The 20,564-nt window shown below is 44.5% G+C and overlaps 1 protein-coding gene across 1 annotated transcript in view; it reads right to left on the bottom strand.

The window, feature by feature from the left end:
- The window catches only part of ADAMTS10 (ADAM metallopeptidase with thrombospondin type 1 motif 10), a 278,682-nt gene that overhangs the window by 10,387 nt on the left and 247,731 nt on the right, over positions 1-20,564 (bottom strand). Inside the window, exons 17-21 of the mRNA XM_086947210.1 lie at positions 12,154-12,277; positions 10,872-10,952; positions 6,633-6,799; positions 5,917-6,043; positions 324-453 (exon numbers count right to left, since the gene is read on the bottom strand). Of these exons, the coding sequence (XP_086803336.1) occupies positions 324-453; positions 5,917-6,043; positions 6,633-6,799; positions 10,872-10,952; positions 12,154-12,277 (629 nt within the window). The remainder of the gene's footprint in view (positions 1-323; positions 454-5,916; positions 6,044-6,632; positions 6,800-10,871; positions 10,953-12,153; positions 12,278-20,564) is intronic.

Below are 20,564 nucleotides of genomic sequence, written 5' to 3'. Positions count from 1 at the left end.
TATTGCCCCTTCCAGTGGCGCCAATGATAACAATACAAGTACAAACATTCACACTCCTACGAGTGTGACAATTCAGATTATTTCAGGCCCCCAAAGCTAGAAGAATGGCTTGGGTGGCAAGTAATATTCATTTTTAATGCATATTGAGTTAATAATTAACTTTTGTTGTGGTCCTCTCTAAATAAGTCAGACAGCGCCACCTTGTGGCAGACTGTCACAGGCCCTGGTGCTGACAATTAAGTGCTGGTGCCGAGCACTGGGAACCACCATCTCAAATTAAACACTGGCTCTATTCTGATGTAAGTGCTCTGCTCTATACGTACTCTGGAGGGCAGGGCTCTGTATTACACGACCTCTGTTTGTCCGATAACTTTGTGTCTGCATTGCAATAATGGTTAAGGACAATGGAACCATCGGCTAGTTTCTTGCACACCACAGGCTGCTCCTGAAGGCCTAGAGGAAGCCAAATGTAAAAGAGGCACATGTAGTTAATATAGTTGTTTTCAACAGCTGCAGAAGTATAAAAAAAGAAAAGAGTTAATTGGTACTTTTCAACAGTTTATGCTGAAACAAGCTTTTTTGAAGCACAGAGCTAATGTTTCTTCTTGGCCATCTGACTTTTTTTTATGACAACAGAAGCAGGTAAACATCTAGAGCAAGATCCCTTAAACACTTTTAACATGTTATTGCCTTCAGTACATCAAATCCAAATCCCCAGTCATTACATTTTCACGTGAGGAACAGGAGTTTACAGGGGAAAAAAAGTCATCGGAGTGGTTAACACAAATTGTGTTAACATCTAGTAATATATAAGTTTCTAGGTATACACAAAGATTTACAATACCTTCTACACAGTTATCTTCACTTATCTGCAGGTAGAGTGAGAAATTCCATGCAACACATCATTCTAAAAAGTGTGGGTGATAGTTTTCCACGAGAAATAGAAAACTTAGGGAAAATTGCAGAAATTAAAGTTTTTATTAGCACACATCTGGGTTTTTGTTAATTAGCTAATAGTCAGAAATGTTCTCATGTTGTAAGTTTGCCTGCGTCTGATTCACAATTCTTTTTTATTTTTAAGAATCAGGCTACCGCTACATTAGGTCCTGCTGGGTAAGTCAATGGGGAAGTCATCCAGTCCTAACGGCTACCCCATGGAATTGTTTACGCAATATGCTGCTGTGACGGCCTCATTGATGCTTGATATGTTTCAGGAGGCCCTCCCGACGGGGTCATTCTCGACGGATATTAGTGGAGCTACAATGTTTTTCTTCCCAAACCGAACAAGGCGCCTACGAATGCACCTCAGATGGGCCGATCACATTGATTAATATAGAGGTCAATTTGTTGGCCGCTTGTCAGACAAAGGTGATACCTTCTTGGCCGCTTGTCAGACAAACGTGATACCTTCTTTGACATCCAGAGACCAGAATGGTTTCATGTTAGCCAGGGTGACCAGGCACTGTATATGACAGCTGCATAATTGGCGCGAGTACTTGACGACTCTGAATCCACGTATATAGCTCAGCTCAATTTTGAGAAAACCTTTAACTCCGTCGTATGGTCCTGCCTCCATTCGGTGTTGCACCGTATGAAATTTGGACCCAGTTGTTGGTGAATTAAATGAAGAGGATTAGGTTGAGGCAAAAATGGCGGCTAGACTATTGGTGATCCCAGCTAGACTGCGGCTCATCTAATTTAAATCTTTCCACTGGGTCTTTTATAAGCCAGGCAATGGAAGATAGGGAGAGCTGGGAGCCCTGAGGTGTAACCAGGCGAAAGAAGTCTTGAGTGCAATGGAGCACGAGGCACCTGATTTCATACAATTTGGGACTGCCGGGTCATCCTTAGATATTGGAATAGAGTGGTTCAAGCACTAGAAGAGGTGATGGGTGTCCCGTTGAGAAGAGATCCCAAGATGGCTCTGGGGGTCTTCCCAAGGTGGTATGGCCTCCGGTGCCAACACATATGATTGAAAAACCAAAATAAACAAAAAGCTTACATTTTGTATATGGCTTATTTCACAAACACCTACCATTAGGGGATAGTTAAGAACATTCCCTTGATTTCAATATACTTTAATAATTTTAATCTTTAGGGCTAAGAGTTCCAATTTTGATGGTGCTCGTTCACTTCAGCAAAGCCAGCAGAAATGCAGGTTTATCTTACATTTGGTCCAGGATAGGTTTCAAAACACTTTTTAATGAATCAGTTTGAAAGAGTGAATGTGAAGACCGTGTCCCTGTGTCTACGGTTTGTGTAATGTTTGTTGAGTGACAACAAATGAAGTGTGCCATAAAATGTAAAAAGGGTTTAGCATTGTTCACATAAGCGTGTTATGTTTTGATCGTTGCCTAATGCAGGACTAAAAACTTTATATGTCATTGTATCATAAATGAATTGAGGGATTAATTTAAAATACTGAGAAGATTTGGAAGGCTTAGAGAATGAGGTAGAGAGAAAGCAGCTAAACTGACGTCTGACCTATTGGAATATACTTGCTTCAAAAGTTTGCTATTTGTAAATCCAAAATTTGTAATTTGGAAAAACTAGCCTTTTTGAAAAGTGCTGAAAAAGAGACCTAACTCAGGAGAAAGACATTTAAGAATCTTCAAAGGCATTCCAACACATGGAATTGCATTTTCTAGTTCGCAGACATCAGAAAAGCAAGGGTAAAATCTTTTGAATGTTCTGACATTATAATGGGTCTACTTGCCTGTCTCAACATTGCCAGCTAATGCAACCTCCATTTATTTACTGGTACTTGTTACACTGCTGCATTGAGGGAAATTTGCTTTTTTCTAGACTGTGGTATGAATGTACCTAGGGAGTGCTGAGACAAAGTAAGTCACAAGTTTGTAATATACTTCGGGCTGAATGACTGCATATGTGAGTTGAATCTACAGAGCCCTGAAGCCTCAGAGTATCCCAACTAGGACAGTCCCCTCTGGATATCTCAGCCAGTTACAATGACTACTACAGGGATCAGGGAGCCCATATTTAGAGTCTAACAGGGGAGGCTGATCCTGCAAGGCGGAGCGCTAGGGAAGGAGGCACCAGTCAATGGTAATCCATCAGGAGTATCCTCAATTCAGTACAAAGAACTCTCCAGGTATTGGGGAATCCAAGTGGTCCCCTGCTTACGTTACCACGATCTGCCGAATCCTCAAGATACACCTCCACAATACCATTGATACACAATAGCAAAGGGGATTTCTGGGATGCCCCAAATACCTAAAGCCACACTATGGTAGAACCCCTCACCCAAGCACTTTCATCCACTCGCACATGGCTGCTTGCTGAAGCGGGACTTTGTTATGTCCACTACCAGCCCACCAGGAAGTTGGCAAAGCAAGCCATCTGTTACATTTTTCCAGACCTGTATGCTACTCTGCTTCGGTGATAGGGGAGTTATAAATGGCGGCCACTCTTGGACCCCTCCCTCATCTGTTCTATAAACAGCCGGCTTGTGGCACATGTCAGCCCCAGTGATCCATCCGGCAGGGAATGCACGGATGAGGCCGCCAGATGCGGAGACTCGCCTCAGACAGTCGGAGCAGAGAGAAGTAGAGCCCTTTCTCATTCTTAACTTGCGTAATGTGTCTGAAGCAGGCAGCCACTACAATCCCAGCACGGCCAGCAACCACCTAAATCAGTCAGCCTGTTGACAACGTGGAAGGAGGCAAAGCAAGCCAACAGTTACATTTTTCCAGACCAGCAAAATAGCATAACCAGTTAATGCACCAACTATATAAATCTATGAGTAACCCACAACGTACAGTGTTGTATCTCAATTAAATAGCTCACATTGTACCAGTGAGTACAAACCATTGTCAAATGGCTTGGATATTGATAGTTCCTTACATTGTAACAACGTATTATACCTTTCCAAAACAGCCTCATCCTCTCATGTCGCATAACATGACGTGACCATTAAGCAGAAGAGTCGACCTTATCATTAAAGGAGTCTTCTTGGATGATTACCATTTTTTAAAACAAGGGTCCTTGGTCATATGTATTGTTTACAATCACAGCTGTGGTCGAAGTACACAAAAAAACTCCCCAAAATAATGAATGTCTACAAAAATGTTTTGCCTAATTATATATTTTATAATTTAATATTATCCACCAGTTACCTCGTAGTATATTGAAACATTCTAAATGTTGAACTGCATATACAGCTGTTTGTGAGTTAAAGAAAAAGAACTGGGACTTGCATATGGAAATGCACAGCGAAAAAAAAAAATCCCTGCACATACGAAAGCACCTTTTCAATAAAGAAGAATTCTTCTTTGTAACATAAATATCTATGTTTTTCTGTTGGGAAAGAGTTTTTTTTTTGGTATAGCAAGCTAGTGTTTCAATTAGGATTCAAAGATAATTGGTAAATAACATTTAAAGTGGATAAAATCCATGAAACCAATACTTTACAATATTTTATTTACATAAATTAATATATGCAAAAATACCAACTATGGAATTTTGGCATAATCATCTCTAAATCCCCTTCCTCCATCTAGTTAGCCAAAATGTAAATCGGCCTTCTGCTACTACTTTTACAAATAGAAGACATCTTAACAAGTACAATTCCACTTCGTTAGCTGGGCTTTGCTGCAAACAACAAAGCTTTGCTCAGATCTACAAGATATGGCCTCTTTACTAATTGTATGCCTTGTGGAATCACAAACCAGGCACGAAAGAACAAAATATGTTTCTCAGTATGGCGCAATACAGGAGATACCGGTTGTCGTCTAGTAGCCCAGGCAATGTAAGGCCTCAGCATCAGACTTTATCTCAATTAGCAAAATTCAATTTTTCAAGCCCTATTTGCAACTGACCTGTGCCTCAGGCAGGTCAGGGCAGATTTAATTTTCGAATACATTGTTAATAATACTTTCTTCCGCATAATTAGCAACCTTAACAATGCTAAACAGTAGTAAACGTTGCTACATATGCAAATACCCCTTCAATATGAAATCACAATATACAGTGGTGCCCTCCAAGGGTTTTCATGCAAAAAAGCTAGTGATTTTAATGAGCTCTACCAGATACCTTAAACTCTAAAAGCATGGCGTTTGATAATGGGTTGGTCATTCCAATCCAATATCTCAGCCAGACAATCAGAGGGGCCAGGGAGAATTGATCCACAATTAGGTAATTTATCTTGCTTTTAAGAAAACCAATTAAAAACCCACAAATCTTTCATAAATTGCCCATAAAAGTTCCTGCCTTACACCGGCATTATACATTCTACACTCTATCATTATGAGAAAGCATGGGGGTAAATCTTGTGTTTTTCTTTTTTCTGAACAGGTAATTCCACCATAGGAATCAGCTAAGTTGTGGGAAAAGATAATTAATTGCATTTACTGTCCTTTACCACTTCTTGATAAACCAAGTGTGCTTAAGTTGAATTTTCTTGTAGAACATTTCATTGCATAATATACACACACACACATGCATCAAAAGATATTGGGTGGAAAATTTCACCCACACTGAGGTTGACAAATGTGCAGGTTCACAATTTAGTGATATTGTCACTTTCCCACAGTTATTCCTGGTAAAAATGTAGCTGCACTCCCCAAGAGGAAATGATGCTAGTTATAGCATTCACTTCTCACACATCCCATCCCATCTGTTATAATCAGTCTCACTTCACGTAACAGAATTTCAGATTTTTTGGTAAAAGATATCAAGTGATCTTCAAGATAGCTATACCCCTTACAGCCACCAAATTTCTGTAAGTAAAAGGGAATTAATAACTTAGTCTTTTTGTGATTTAACTGTAATTGGGGAGGGACAGGTACTGAAAAAAATCATGATATATTATTTTGATAGGACTCAAGTCTTTTGAGCTCGGTCAAACTCCTAAGCACTGAAGCGCTATGCTAAGTAACAGATATTAGGTATAGTTACCCCCGGCGCATATTGCAGAACATTTTGTCCAGGGTCCGTAGTGCCACGAGTATCCACTCAGAGTTTTCCGGGTAATAGGTGCATTAAACTTGTATCGTATTCCCTGCAGCTCTTCCCTCATGAGCACCTTGGTAGAAAAGAAAACATTTTTAGCACAGCACATCTAAATACATTTGAGTATTCCGTATGGACTAGCCGCCTAGCTTTGAACTATCATTGTTTAGCCTGAGTATTAGGCACTTAGTTCAGTGTCTGTATGCGGCCATTTCTATTGGGGTCATCTATATTTTCCCAACGCAGGCCTGAAAATGATTACTTATAGCCCTTGCTTTGTTTGTTAATTTTTGTACCTCACATAAGGTAAGCTATGAGAGGGAGAACAAATTTAGGCCCTCAATTTAGATCTCAGCAGATGGGTTACTCTGTTACGAAGGAGACGGAGATCCTGTCCGCTGAAATATAAATCCGATTATATCCTATGGGTTCCATTTCAAGATGTAAATCCCCAGTTAACGTGCTAAATCTAGTATTTTTATGACACGCCCCCCCCCCCCCATTAATGTACAGTGCTCCTTCGCTACCTTTTCCAGGTGTGTGATCTACAAATTGCAAAAACATATATATGCTACATCTTAATTGCAAAATACACGTGTTGTTCATTTGTCGCTAAACTTTGCCTGGAGTGCATGACACGTAATTTTGGGTAAGGACATTACCATGACGACCAGAGTCATATTTGTTGGACCAAGGGCCTCCAGGGATTCAGGTTCATCCGGGGATCTACGGTAATGGAAGGTCGTCCCAGCCACATCAAACCGCCGTGGGGGGTCAATGGAGAGCTTGCCATTTATGAAATACTCCTCCCCATTTTCGCCTTTCAGAGCTGAAAAGGAAACAAATATGTAATATAAGTTGGTGGACAGCCTCTTGTACAACTCATACAAACTTTTCTGAGGGATCTTCATCAGAGACATAAGGGCCTGCTTGTTACATCAAGAACACAGCTGCACACACAGACACACCCAGATGCACATGTGCCTCACACACACACACACACACACAAGCTTATTATATATTTGCATAAATATCACAGCCTTCCTTGCCCCAAAAAATTAAATGAGTTGTAGGTCTTACTTTGTTTTGCTAATAGTTCTTTTGCTTTTTCTCAATTACGGATTTCATGATATTGAAGTAGATATTTTAAATACGAAGGGGATAATTTGTGTGTTTTTTAGTTGCAATGTTGATCTCTGAACATTTTCTAATGAGAGCTTGCCCAACAGCCTTTAGCTACTACAGCAAGTGGGCTAACAATGCACACAACTGCACAAACACTACATCAAAGCAGTTCCTGCATCAGCCAGCAAATGGTTTGAGTAACAAAGACAATACCAGTGCGGCAGCATGCTTGAGTTTGAGTCCCGTGTTTGGTTGTGAACTGAGGGCCATGGGTGGTTCCACATCACTTCTTCAGATACCTGAACACAGCTTGTTGGTCTCCACTCTCTCTAAAGGACCTTTTTGAGTAGGAGTCTTGCATTTCTAAAGCGCGACTGTCACTCCCAGAGGAGCATCATGGCGCTTTTTGCACCCTCTCGGCAATGATTATTAATAGGGCTTTAAGTGGGATGAAAAAGGTTGGGAGTCTCTGGAAGGGGCGTGGCCAAAGAGGAGTAACATCGAATCCTCTCTAAGAGGTGTGGCCTACGTAATTAACCCCTTTACAGCAACGCAAATTCTGCCGCAGTGCGGGCGTTCTATTGAGTGGGCAGGGCCGGTCGGCCAACGGACATGCGCAGCACTACTGAGTTAGTGCTCGCGATGGCTGTTGGCCGACGGGAAAACTTAACAGGTTAAAGAAGCTTCTTAAAATGTAAACTAAAATCCTGAGCTTCACGCAACACCCCACATGACTAGTGGGACCTGGTGCGGTTAAAGCCCAACTTATCAACACTGGGACCAGGGTTTTGACCCTAACCACAATGACAGACCTACAAACTGGAGAAACATGGCCTCAACCCCATACTGCTGAGAATGGCCTTATTTTGATGAAAGTCACCCGAGACAAAGGGTCTGATTTAGATCTTGGCCGACGGGTTATTCTGTCACAACTGTGGCGGATATCCCATCCGCCGAAATATAAATCCTATATACCCTATGTGATTTATATTTCAGCTGGCAGGATATTCGTTACTGTTGTGACAGAGTGCCCGTCCGCCAATATCTAAATCGGGCCCACGGTCTTTCTTAGCAGTCTGCTATTGCAATGCCGAGGTTGATGATGACCACGGCTACGCAGTCTTCATTCTACCTCCTGCCTCCTCCTTCCACTGAGTACTACTTCCTGTATCCATCTCACTCTTGCAGGTTATTTTTCATCCCCGCGTTCTCCCTTTATTACTGTCCAATTTCTTTTTGTCTTTTTTCTCTTTTCAGACCTTCTCTTCCTTGTTCCATGTTGAAGTCTGATTATGAAAGTCTGCTTGAAAAATCTGAAGATGAAAAAATAAGTCTCTCTCCCAAAAATAGGTGCTAGAGCTCACCGTCAGCAAGCACCATCACAAATTAAGCATCACATACAAGCTTCGGGTGATTTCTTTGTTTTGCAGATGAAAGGTGTTTTCCTTGAGCGAAGGGACACTTTTGTCCTCCATATTCTTTAACACAATTGTACCTGCCCCCCAAACCACTTTTCCATGCTACTTCACTCACATCGCCCTGGATTAAATATGTAGAACCTGTGCATCTATATGGGGAACACCCACAGTGTCAAGGAAAAGAAATGTGTAGCAAACAAAGTAGACTTTGACAGTGAAATAGCAACTCTTGATTGATATACGTTCATCCCAAGGAAGTGGCACTCTTGAAAGATTTCAGATGTTTAATGTTTCTCAATTGTACTAATTGTATCCACCTCAGAAGGATGAATGGCTGAGTGGATCCACTGTGATTCAAATCGGTAGCTACTGGAGTAGATGCATCAGTCCACTAAGCCTATAGAAATCCAATTCATGTAATGCCACTACAGGCACTTGATTTAGAGCAAATGTTTGGCTCGGGCCTTTAACACTGGAACAGGCCTTTAATGGTTGTTATTGCCCGCTCTGGTGGGCCATAAGGCTGTAATTACATATAAGCACAGGATGGCACCACATTGCAACAAGCAACCTTAAATGTCGTCTTACAGCTAGTGGAGTGGGAGCACCTAAACGTCAAACTATCTTTCTTCCTACAGTTATCAAAATTCTTGTTTTCACAGTGTTTCCTGGCTTTAATCACAAACATCTAAAGCAAAAGGCATTGTAGCTACTGCCCAGGACTATACTAACCAATGAAAGGCCTTCTAATAGTAGGTCATAGACTTTTCTAATAAAGTTTATGATCCTATCCACGAGGCCACTACTTACAATAATTATCTAAATTAATCCCAAACCTCTGAAGTTGGTGGAGAGTGTAGGGATTAGCTTCAATCGGATTAAAGTTGTAAATATTCACTGAGCCATTAAATTACTTTTGCCAGTCGGAGGTCCATGGAACTAGTGCTCAGCGATCAGGTAATTGGCTCCTTGGTCCCTTTATACCCTGCAGTATTTATCCACTTCATTAAGCCTTCCATAATGCACCGCCACGCCCCTGTCTAGAGCCTATATTCTTTCCCTTCGAAACCAGAGACGCGAGATCTAGTCCCGGCTCCCTGTACCTCAAATGAAAATATGTGGCATGTAAGCATACATTTTACATAGTGCAATGTTATGGTGTCCTGATTTCATATTATCATCTTTCCTGAACACAAAGGGGTTGATATAATCGGATTCCAGTGCAAGACCATATTGTTCAGCTCCTCTTACCATAGGCTCACAAGCATCAGAGCCCTGGCCTGCACAATTAAAAGAACACACACATAAAAACAGGATAAAACATTGTTTTCTTGTCTACTTGTGCCAGCCCTCAAACCCAATCTCAAGATTTGCAACTGGAAAAAAGATAAATCATTCTGATTTTTCTGTGTTGGGTTACAAAACTTAAATTTTATTTATGATTATTGTTAAATGCCCATTCAGTTCAGTTCAGTTTAACCCATTATTCTGAAGGTTTTCCATCCTCAAAAGTAATGCCCATTCATCAGGGGCACTGGAAAAGGTTTTCACAAATGCCATACATTCAGTGGCGGCTGGTGAGATCTGAAAGTAGTGAGGCAGAAACAAGGAAAATGAAAGCCCCCACTGTCCTTTAAAGGCAGCAATCGCGGCCAGCATTACGGGCGGGTGGGTGGAAATGGGGTTGTCGCGCCTCGTAGGGGATGGGGGGGCGGGATGGCGTTTAATGGAAAAAAAAAGATATAAAATAAAGTAAAACTTACCGTCCCGAGACTCCCGACTCCCGCCATCCTGCCATCCTGCTTTTGAATTCCTGGCTGCAGCGCTCTTCATCAGGAAGGCAGCCTCCCTCCCCTCCACCAATCACAATGCTGCAATAGCAGCGTTGTGATTGGTGAGGCCGCTGCCCCACCCGGGTCATTTTCTCTATGTATGCTGCAACATACATAGAGAACAGGAAGAGTGGGCGTTGTTGCTGAAGGGCAGGGGGGAGTGGCTTGTCCACTGTTGTTCATATTGACTGTTTGGGCGGTCTCAGGCTGCCCAAACAGTCAGTATGAACAACAGTGGGCAAGCCACTCCCCCCAGCCCTCGAGAAGGACCGCCCACCCCCAACCACGAACTTCTGCTTTCTCGCCGTGCGAGAAGGTAGAAACAAATGGTAGTTATTACCATTTATGTTTATGCCTTCTCGCATGGCGAGAAAGCAGGGGGGGCGCCCAAATGCCCCTATAGAGGAGCCGCCACTGCATACATTTACAAAAGTCTTTTCGATGTTCACCTAAAAACATCGCTGTTCTGAGGTTCCTTCAGCCTCCCTCCCGCTTCGGTCACCCCTGAAAGGGTGAAGTAACTCACCCAGGTAGTTGAGGGACATGTTGAGCTCTCGAATGTCGATGTGGACAGACCCCTTGGGAATCCAGACAACCTCCTCGTGGCCTGGAACACAAAGATTAGAAGCGAGTGAAGAGAGGGGTGCAAACTGGATCTTTTTCTTGTTTTATTCATTCGTGTTGAATATTTGTGTTCTGTGGGACCTGCCAGAAAAGCAGAAAGAGCTGGTTCCACCCCACCACATTCGGTGCTGTTCAATAGACACCAAGGTTTCACAAATGTCACCAAGTAACCACTGTGCAGTAGATATAAACCACATTGAACTTTCAGCTGAAAGATACATCACCCAAACCCTGGGGTTGTTGAGCTGTTCAACTTTCCCAAACAAGGCACTTCCTGGTCATACAGCATTTAAAAGGAGTACTATTGGAAAGACAAAATGTGCTGGATGGAAATCCTGCAATAATTATTAACCATCAGTACCAGCTCTGAGCGAATTCCATTAAGTCGTTTTTGCTCGCTGTGCCACTATGGACAACATTCAACTGCAGGCATAGGATTCTTGGCTCCACCGCCAGAAGGGACAGTCCAGTTAGAATGTTCAGGTCATGTCCCCAGAATCAACTCCAGATGTGAAGCCGAGTTGCCAGCGGTTAAGACCATTCAAGCATTTCCATCCATCACTTTTGTCTTCCTGAGTGAGTCACTCTTCAAGGCCCAGATAAGGCTTTCTACTGCAGACTCCAGACTCTGGGATCTCGGAGGAGGCCTAACAAGTCCAAAATATCCTTGGCCTTCCTTAAGTTAGCATCAATAGATACAGTTCAGCTGACCCGTTTCTTTCAGAAGAGAATCGAGAGTGATTTGCTTATGGTTGATCTTTCTAATGATTCAAATGTTCTAAAATCGATAGAATAGATTGCACGCTCTGAAACTACCAATGGAATAAGATTAATCTAAGCATTTCATTATATCACTACTCACGTTTCCCAGTGGGACATAGCTGCATGGGCAATAACACACAAGTACAAGAAGAGATGCATTGTCAATTAACTTCCCCGTTAGGTAGTGATGAAGGGTGTGCAGAGTTTCAAGGTTGTGCAACTCTGCACACATATTCTTGGGCGGGTTATCCTGTGGCAGGAAAACAGCCTAGTGGTGTAGTACGCTGGTGGGTAAACCTAGCCCACCTTCGCTGAAGCAAAGTTTCCCAACTGCGCCCGCACTAGCTTTCCCTTCACCTGCTCCTATTGGAGATGCTCATAGGATGTTGCCAATGTGGGATGAACGCCACCTCATCTCTTACCTCCCTCAGGCAGTGACTGGTTGAAGATGCCTTCGATGGTCTCACACGTGTTTCCATCGCCCCCACACACGCGACATTTGTCCTCCTTGGCGTCTGAGCCCAAAATGTGATCGCAGCCCACGTGCTTGGTGATGAAAACGAATGGGGAGAAATTAGTAAGAAACCACAGGCAAGGTCACAGCATCATAGGGTATGTAAATAGCAGAGTTTTTGTCAGCTTCATTGATCACATCCTGGTGAAAGAACTTCTTTGTGAGAACATTTTTAATGCATATTTCAATGTATAGATAGTGAGTGCTTTCCTGATCGAAAAGGGAAGAGAGTTCCAAAGTCTCAAGCCTTATGGAGAACGCCTTCTTCCCAATTTTGTGTTTCAGGATTAGGAAATTCCAGAAGTACAATTTTTTGCTTCTAGACGAGGGAGTAGTTAGGGTAATTCCAAAGTAAGCTGGAGAGAATCAGGAATCAGTGATGTTATGGGAGATGGTCCGGTCTGATTTATCAACATTATGGGGCGGGGTAAGAGTTTATTTCTTGAAATGTCGCATCATAAACTTTGGGTGAGGGATTCAAACACTGATTCGATCTTTCCCAGACCAAACTCATTAATGTGCAATAGGATCTTGCTTTACATTCCAAAGGTGATGTTAGTGTGTGTTTAATGGGATGTTAATTGTTAATCTATAGGGAACACTTGTCTAGAATGAAGGTTCTGCATTGGTCCTTTAAAGAAATTATGTTTTGATAACTTTTACGAAGAGTTGTCTGGTGATAAGTAACTGCGGGTATGGGTTTGTAATTCGCCCATAAGCGCTAAGAGACTGTTGGTGATTATGCGCTATACAAATGCCACTTAACATTAACATTTTAGATAAGATAATTTATGGTAATGAAACTTTCCAGCAAGAAACTAACTCTTAAATACCAGCTCAGGGTAACATTTGGAGAAGTAGACAAATTGGAATGAAAAGGAATTGTAGCGCTCAACTACTGCAGTTTCAAGTAACATATTAAAGTTCTTTTTGGAACTGTGGTCTAGTCTTTGCCAGCGTAGTGAAGTGTTACGTATAAAGGCTCTTGGGGAACAAGAACACAACATTACCCATTTCCATTTGAATCTTTATTCGAACCATTAATACACAGATCATAAAAGTACAATCTCATAACAAATTTTGTGATAAAACCATTTACATAAATACCAAACATACATTTAAAGTGTTTTTTTAACAGTTTCTTCAACAAGCCTATAAAAAAAGATGCTACCACAAAAAAATGCAAGGGTTAGGCAAGGCTTTTAAAAAATACAATGCAACTTTGCATTGAGAGAAATTTTGAAACCTTAAAATTGGGAGAAGGAACTTTTCTCTTGCTACAGTAAAATGGGCAGAAGAACAACAAGTGTAAATCACACTGGGGGGGGAATGATTGTCACATGGGCACAGGCCTAGTTCTGAAAGCCTGAACCTTTTTTTCTGGAAACCTCAGCATTAGTGGGATTAGGTTCAAGCAGAATCGAAACAGGATAAACCTATGCTGAGCCACTGTGACATGGTTAAGATAAAAGTAGCCTTCCCCCAGTCTGGGAGGGAGTCCATTATAAACTATAAACGACTGTGAACACCTGTTCTTTTCCCAACGTTCAGCAGCGGCCTTTTGTATAAATAGATCAATTATTACCGGTTTGGATACCTTAGTACATAAGAAGGGGTTCCTAAATAATTCTCCCTGCCAAATTGCTTTTAGTTCAGCCTGTACTTAACTAAGCCAACCAATTCTGCTGTAACCCTCAAGCCTCAGACAGTCCCTTATTATACGTTCCGTTAAATCAACGGTATCCCTACGCCAGATTGAAATCCACAAAAGGATGGGTGCTAACCTGATAGAATCACACAGGTAAGGGAGGCCCAGTTCAAGATGTAGAATATAATTAGAGGTAGAGGGAGGTAATGAGGCCCTAGACTTAAAAAAGGCATCTTCCGCTTTCTGAAGCTGAACTATTTTGGCTATTCCCCAAACTCCCGACGCATAGGTCGCAGCTGCCTTTGGCTTTGCTTGGTATATGGTCTTAATCATTTCCAGTGGGCTGGTTTCTAATTTTTTTAGCAAAGCCTTTAATAGCTTGATGGCCCCTTTCCATGCCCAGGGCTCTGGTTGCAACCAAGTTATTCCATGACTGTTTACTATCAAACAAAATCCCCAGATAAGGAAAAGAGTCAACCACCTCGATTTTCTTGGAGGCCAGATGAAAATATGGAGCCTTTGTGCCTCTTGGAGCTCCTGCTATAATGATAAACGGTTTTGACTCGTTCACTATAAGATCGGGTGAAGCCATAAATGAGGCATAGGAAGATAGCAGTTTTTAGAGGGCTACCCCAGTCCTCGCGATCAAAATCGTGTCATTGGCATATGCCAGTATGGGGAGTGGGTTGTTTTCAAATTTGGGAACATCTAAAGATAGTTCAGACAGGGCCGCCTCCACCCCGTTAGTATAGATGGAAAAAAGAAACGGGCGAAGACGCAGCCCTGTCTGATGCCCTTTTCTATTTTAAATGAGCGTGCACATAAGCAGAGGCATTGGAGTACAGCTGATGAATAAAGCGGGGGATCAGGGGATCAATTCCTATTCCTTCCATCATGGACCACAGTTTTGAATGGGACACACAGTCAAACGCTGCTGAGAGGTCCATGAATGCCATATAGATTTTCCCATTTTTCGCCTTTGTATATTTATCTATACAAAGAGAAAGATTCAAGCCTTGATCCACCGTCCCCCTGCCTTTTTGAAGACCATGTTGCGCCAACATTAAAATATTGCGTTCCTGGGCCCAATCCTCCAATCTAGATAGCAACAACCGACCCATAAGTTTGGCAGTTGAATCCAAAAGGGAAATTGGTCTATAGTTTTTCGGGCTACCCCTATCTCCCTTTTTAAAAATAGTAACTATTACACTATGGTTCCATGGTGGCGGGGGACCCTCTACCACTGTACTAATAAAAACATTTGTTAAAAGGGGTGCCCGCAGGTCATAATTGTCCTGAAAAATATCTAATGGGACCCGGTCAGGCCCCAGGGCCTTCCCTTGAGCACACATTTCCAATGCTTCCCTCACCTCTTCAATAGTAAAAGTCAGGGTACCTTGGGGAGACAGCGAAAAATCTGTGTAAGGGGGCTCATTAGGTTGACATGCAAAAATACTTTCAAAGTGTCCTACCCATAGTTCTTCCTCTACATGAGTATCTAGAGACAGATCAGTCACATTTTTAAAATACGGTGCATTTATGACCTTCCAAAACTCCTTACTACTCTTGGAGCTAGCTGCATATTCGAGGTCATCCCACGCCTTTTCCTTTAACTCCTTTTCGCGGAGGTTCCTTGCCTGCCTGTAATATTTCCGGACCGTTCTTATCAGTACAGGATCTCTTGGCTGTGATTTTAATGCACAATTGAGTGCTCTCTTTCCTACTGATTAAACTGAGTTGAACCAACGGCCGGATGGTACATCAGTTGCTGGTTTTTGACAGGTAAGTGCAATTTTTAAATTTGCTATAAGGGTTGTAAAATAGAGAAGTAGAAGAGGAGGGGGGCACCTTCTGCAAACAGTGTAGGATATCTCCTTTCACTTGGGATATTATATCCACGACTCAGTTGGCCCACCTCATTTGATATCCATTTTTCCTCACAAGAGTGATATTATTGATTTTCAAATGGGGTCCCTTAACTTTTTGAGGGGCACTTACATGAATGAGTAGGAGGGCATGGTCACTATAAGGAGTGAATGTATTACTAACATGATCCACTCTATTCTGTGTTGAGACTAGGATAAAATCAATTATTGACTCAGAATTGTTCCTCCTAAAAGTTGGCGTTATCTGGCCTGTTTTCCCTCTATTAATTCCAGTCAGGTCCCTAGTAAAAAGCAGCCTATTGAGTGTATCTCCGTAAGTATTATGTACAAAGTGTGAAAGGGGATTACCCTCCGGATCATTTATTTCACACACAATGTCATTATCATACTTACACGGGTGGGTATTAAAGTCTCCCACCCAAATTAGGCTAGGCCTCCCCTTCTGCTTAGCCAGATAAATTAGACGTAGCTCCTCATTCAAGACCTCCAATACACTTTTCATAATTGCTCCGAATTCATTATTATAAAAATTGATAAATAAACACTCTCCAACAGGTAAGCAGTCTAATTGGAGAATTTGAAAGCAGTTATTCCTGAAGCCCACCTATTTTACTTGTGCTGCTAGTGTATTAGAGTCTAGGGTTAAAAGACCTCCTTTAGCTCTTCCGGACATTTAAGGGACTGCAGGAGTATGGATGGTACAGTAACCCGGGAAAAAAACTGGTTCCTTAGACCACGTGACTTGGAAACAAACAATGTCTATCATTTGCCAATAGTTATGCCATTCTTCCTTACCTATTTTTGAGGTAATTCCAGCCACATTCCAAGTTGCTAGCGATAACATATTTGCTTTCCCTTTTTGTAAAATAATTTCACTGGGAACCACTATTGGGGGGCGAATAGGGATACAGTTTGGTTGTCAATCACACGCTTCCAAATCAGAGAGAGGGGCAAATCTGTTGTAAAGGCTAACTACAGGTGCTAAAGTTAAGTTTTCTGATTGTCGCAGGATAGGGTCACCTATCCTTAACCAGCCCCTGTGTTCGCACTCTAATGTTGGGACCCGTTTATAAAAGTAATCTAGTGATAATGGCATTATCTGGGTATTCCTTGCCTTAAAACGGTCAAATTTGCTCAAGAGTAACCCAGCAGTATACGTATTGTTAAAGTTTATCACTACACAATCCCCAGTAAATGAGTTCAATCTGTTTCCCACATGTTTCACCCTCCTGACCATAATAATTTTCTTGGCTAAATAAATCTTTCCCATGCCCTAGTCCATTGACTGGTTCATTAACCAGTGCATGCATTTGTCCATTAGCTGGATAGTTGATTCCTGTCGGTTATCCTGCAGGGGCGGAACACTGGCAAGTACAAGCACTAAGGGAGAAGCCTCCGGAGGAAGATAAAGCCGGTGATGAAGACTCATTTCTGCCCTGTCCACAGGGTTAGGTTCCACGCTGGCAGATCGCGTAGCCTCTCCCGGTTCCCCAGGTCCTCGAGGCATCCACCGTAGTTTAGGAGCCATATTTCTATTAGCTTTCAATGCTGGTCTTTATACCATCGGTTGGTTAACAGTTTGGTGTTGCACTAAAACCGCTGAGTCTTCCCTTTCCAACGAGAGGGATGGGAGGGAGGAAAAAGATTGGACAGACTTGGTCCCATCAACACCAATGACAGTCTGGTTATTGACCGCGGGTGAGTTAGTCAGGGGCTGCGTCAATACAGATGGTGCAGCATTATGACGCTCCATGCCCAATAAACTCTCTTCAATCTTTAACAATTTAAGAAGAATTGGATCCAGGAGAGAAGACATTACTTTAGTGACTTGAGCCCAGAAAGCGTCATCCAAAACCAAGTCTCAAGTCCGGGTGCCTATACATAATGGCAGTGGGGCAATCTGAATATCGGGGGCAGATGTCTTGGCTTAGTATACCCTCTGTTTGTTCCCGCTCACCGTTTTTAGTTGTTTGGACTTAGCAGGACCACGACCCCTCCGCAGCTTTGGTGGCGAATCACTTGCCACACTAATACTGGGCACATCTCCCATGTCCCCTAAAATAGAGGTGGTCGGGCACATATGTTAGTTGGCGTGGCCCGATGCCCAGGAGGGATATCATCACCCGATAAAACAATGAGCCTCGGGAAACTGGAGGCAGGCTCGTTGGTTCCAATGAGAGATCTGTTTGCAAAGAGGATTGGCTCCATCGACAGGCGCCTCTCAGTCAGTTTTATCTCGTGTGAGAGGAAGCTCGCCGCTCTGACTAAAAAAGTGTCAAGAGTTGCAACACTCCCTCCTCCCGGTTTCTCCACGAACGCCCTTCGATTCCCTATGAGCATATACAAGTATCACAGAATAAAATTAAAGAGTACCTGCTGGCCAAATAAGGGGTGGCCCAGCCCGGGTTCAGATGGGCGTGCACGGGCCCGCCCTTGGCCCAAGCGCCTCCCCACGTGCATCCTGCGCCGCGGGCTGACAACGTCCTTTTCAGTGTGTTCTCCAAGCGCTAAGGACTCTGGGGGAGGTAGGCCAACAACGAGAGTCCGGGCCCCAGCCTGCAAGCACTCCTGCGGTCTCCTGCCCAGCTCCACAAGGGAAAGAAACGGCTACAGGCACAGCGGGCGGATAACGTACTTTTCAGCGCGTTCTCCAAGCGCTAAGGACTCTGGGGGAGGTAGGCCAACAACGAGAGTCCGGGTCCCAGCCTGCAAGCACTCCTGCGGTCTCCTGCCCAGCTCCACAAGGGAAAGAAACGGCTACAGGCACAGCGGGCGGATAACGTACTTTTCAGCGCGTTCTCCAAGCGCTAAGGACTCTGGGGGAGGTAGGCCAACAACGAGAGTCCGGGTCCCAGCCTGCAAGCACTCCTGCGGTCTCCTGCCCAGCTCCACAAGGGAAAGAAACGGCTACAGGCACAGCGGGCGGATAACGTACTTTTCAGCGCGTTCTCCGAGCGCTAAGGACTCTGGGGGAGGTAGGCCAACAACGAGAGTCCGGGTCCCAGCCTGCAAGCACTCCTGCGGTCTCCTGCCCAGCTCCACAAGTGAAAGAAACGGCTACAGGCACAGCGGGCGGATAACGTACTTTTCAGCGCGTTCTCCAAGCGCTAAGGACTCTGGGGGAGGTAGGCCAACAACGAGAGTCCGGGTCCCAGCCTGCAAGCACTCCTGCGGTCTCCTGCCCAGCTCCACAAGGGAAAGAAACGGCTACAGGCACAGCGGGCGGATAACGTACTTTTCAGCGCGTTCTCCAAGCGCTAAGGACTCTGGGGGAGGTAGGCCAACAACAAGAGTCCGGGCCCCAGCCTGCAAGCACTCCTGCGGTCTCCTGCCCAGCTCCACAAGGGAAAGAAACGGCTACAGGCACAGCGGGCGGATAACGTACTTTTCAGCGCGTTCTCCAAGCGCTAAGGACTCTGGGGGAGGTAGGCCAACAACGAGAGTCAGGGTCCCAGCCTGCAAGCACTCCTGCGGTCTCCTGCCCAGCTCCACAAGGGAAAGAAACGGCTACAGGCACAGCGGGCGGATAACGTACTTTTCAGCGCGTTCTCCAAGCGCTAAGGACTCTGGGGGAGGTAGGCCAACAACGAGAGTCAGGGTCCCAGCCTGCAAGCACTCCTGCGGTCTCCTGCCCAGCTCCACAAGGGAAAGAAACGGCTACAGGCACATAGTAGTTGCATCGGTACACCTCGCCCCCCCTCCCACAACTTTCACCGCCCAAATAATACACAGACAAGTAATTTGGGAGAAGAAGTTGCAGGTTTATTTGTGATACAAATAACGGAGCGGGTTAACTGACAGGCGACCTCCCTAAGCCCCGCCACCCCTCGTGACGGGGCGCCTGAAGTTGAGCCAATGATGCGGACACAATGGCCCTGGCCAGGTGTCGATCCTGGGAGGCACCAGCCTCCCACCGGTGGACCTATCGTCCACCTGCCCCACCCTCCAGACAAGGGAGAGTCAACTCACACCTTGCCCATCCAAGCGGGGCATTATTAGCAAACCCCCGGTTGTTCAGGCTTACAACCGCCCTAAGGACTAACGGGGTGCCGTTGAACCAAGTCCCCGAGAAGGGCCCCTCGGCTTATATATGACTCATAGCTGTGCATTTGCACTGGGGCTTCAGGTCCTGTTCCTGCGCCTGTCCTGCATGGGGGATCGCCCTGTAACACCTCCTGCAACCTGAAAGAAACAAACAATATTAATAAACCCCCCTCACCACTTCCCCCCTTTCAGCGGGTGAGCGGTAGGGAGGGGAGCTGAAATCACGGGCCTGCGTCCGAGTCGAGGGGTGAGGGAAAGGGGCCTAGGAGGGGCTAACGGGCCTAAGGCTAGCAAGGCAGCCTTGCGACCGCGAAGGTGGAGGGGGCAGCAGCAAAGAGGCCGCCGAGGGGGAGGAGCTCACCTATAACCCCCCAGAGGATGGGGGGGGAGTGGCCTGCCTAGCGTGACCCCGCCTCCCCGCCCCCTCCCACCCCAGGGCTGGCCTCGGTTTCCTGCGCCCTACTACGGGGTTTGCCCTCCCAGGGGGTCCCTTGCAGGGACATCGGGCATCCTTCATAGTAGTTGCATCGGTACACCTCGCCCCCCCTCCCACAACTTTCACCGCCCAAATAATACACAGACAAGTAATTTGGGAGAAGAAGTTGCAGGTTTATTTGTGATACAAATAACGGAGCGGGTTAACTGACAGGCGACCTCCCTAAGCCCCGCCACCCCTCGTGACGGGGCGCCTGAAGTTGAGCCAATGATGCGGACACAATGGCCCTGGCCAGGTGTCGATCC

Source organism: Lissotriton vulgaris, chromosome 12 (genome assembly GCF_964263255.1).
Source record: "Lissotriton vulgaris chromosome 12, aLisVul1.2, whole genome shotgun sequence".
Taxonomy (NCBI): Eukaryota; Metazoa; Chordata; class Amphibia; order Caudata; family Salamandridae; genus Lissotriton; species Lissotriton vulgaris.
This window is presented reverse-complemented; position numbering and strand designations above follow the sequence as displayed.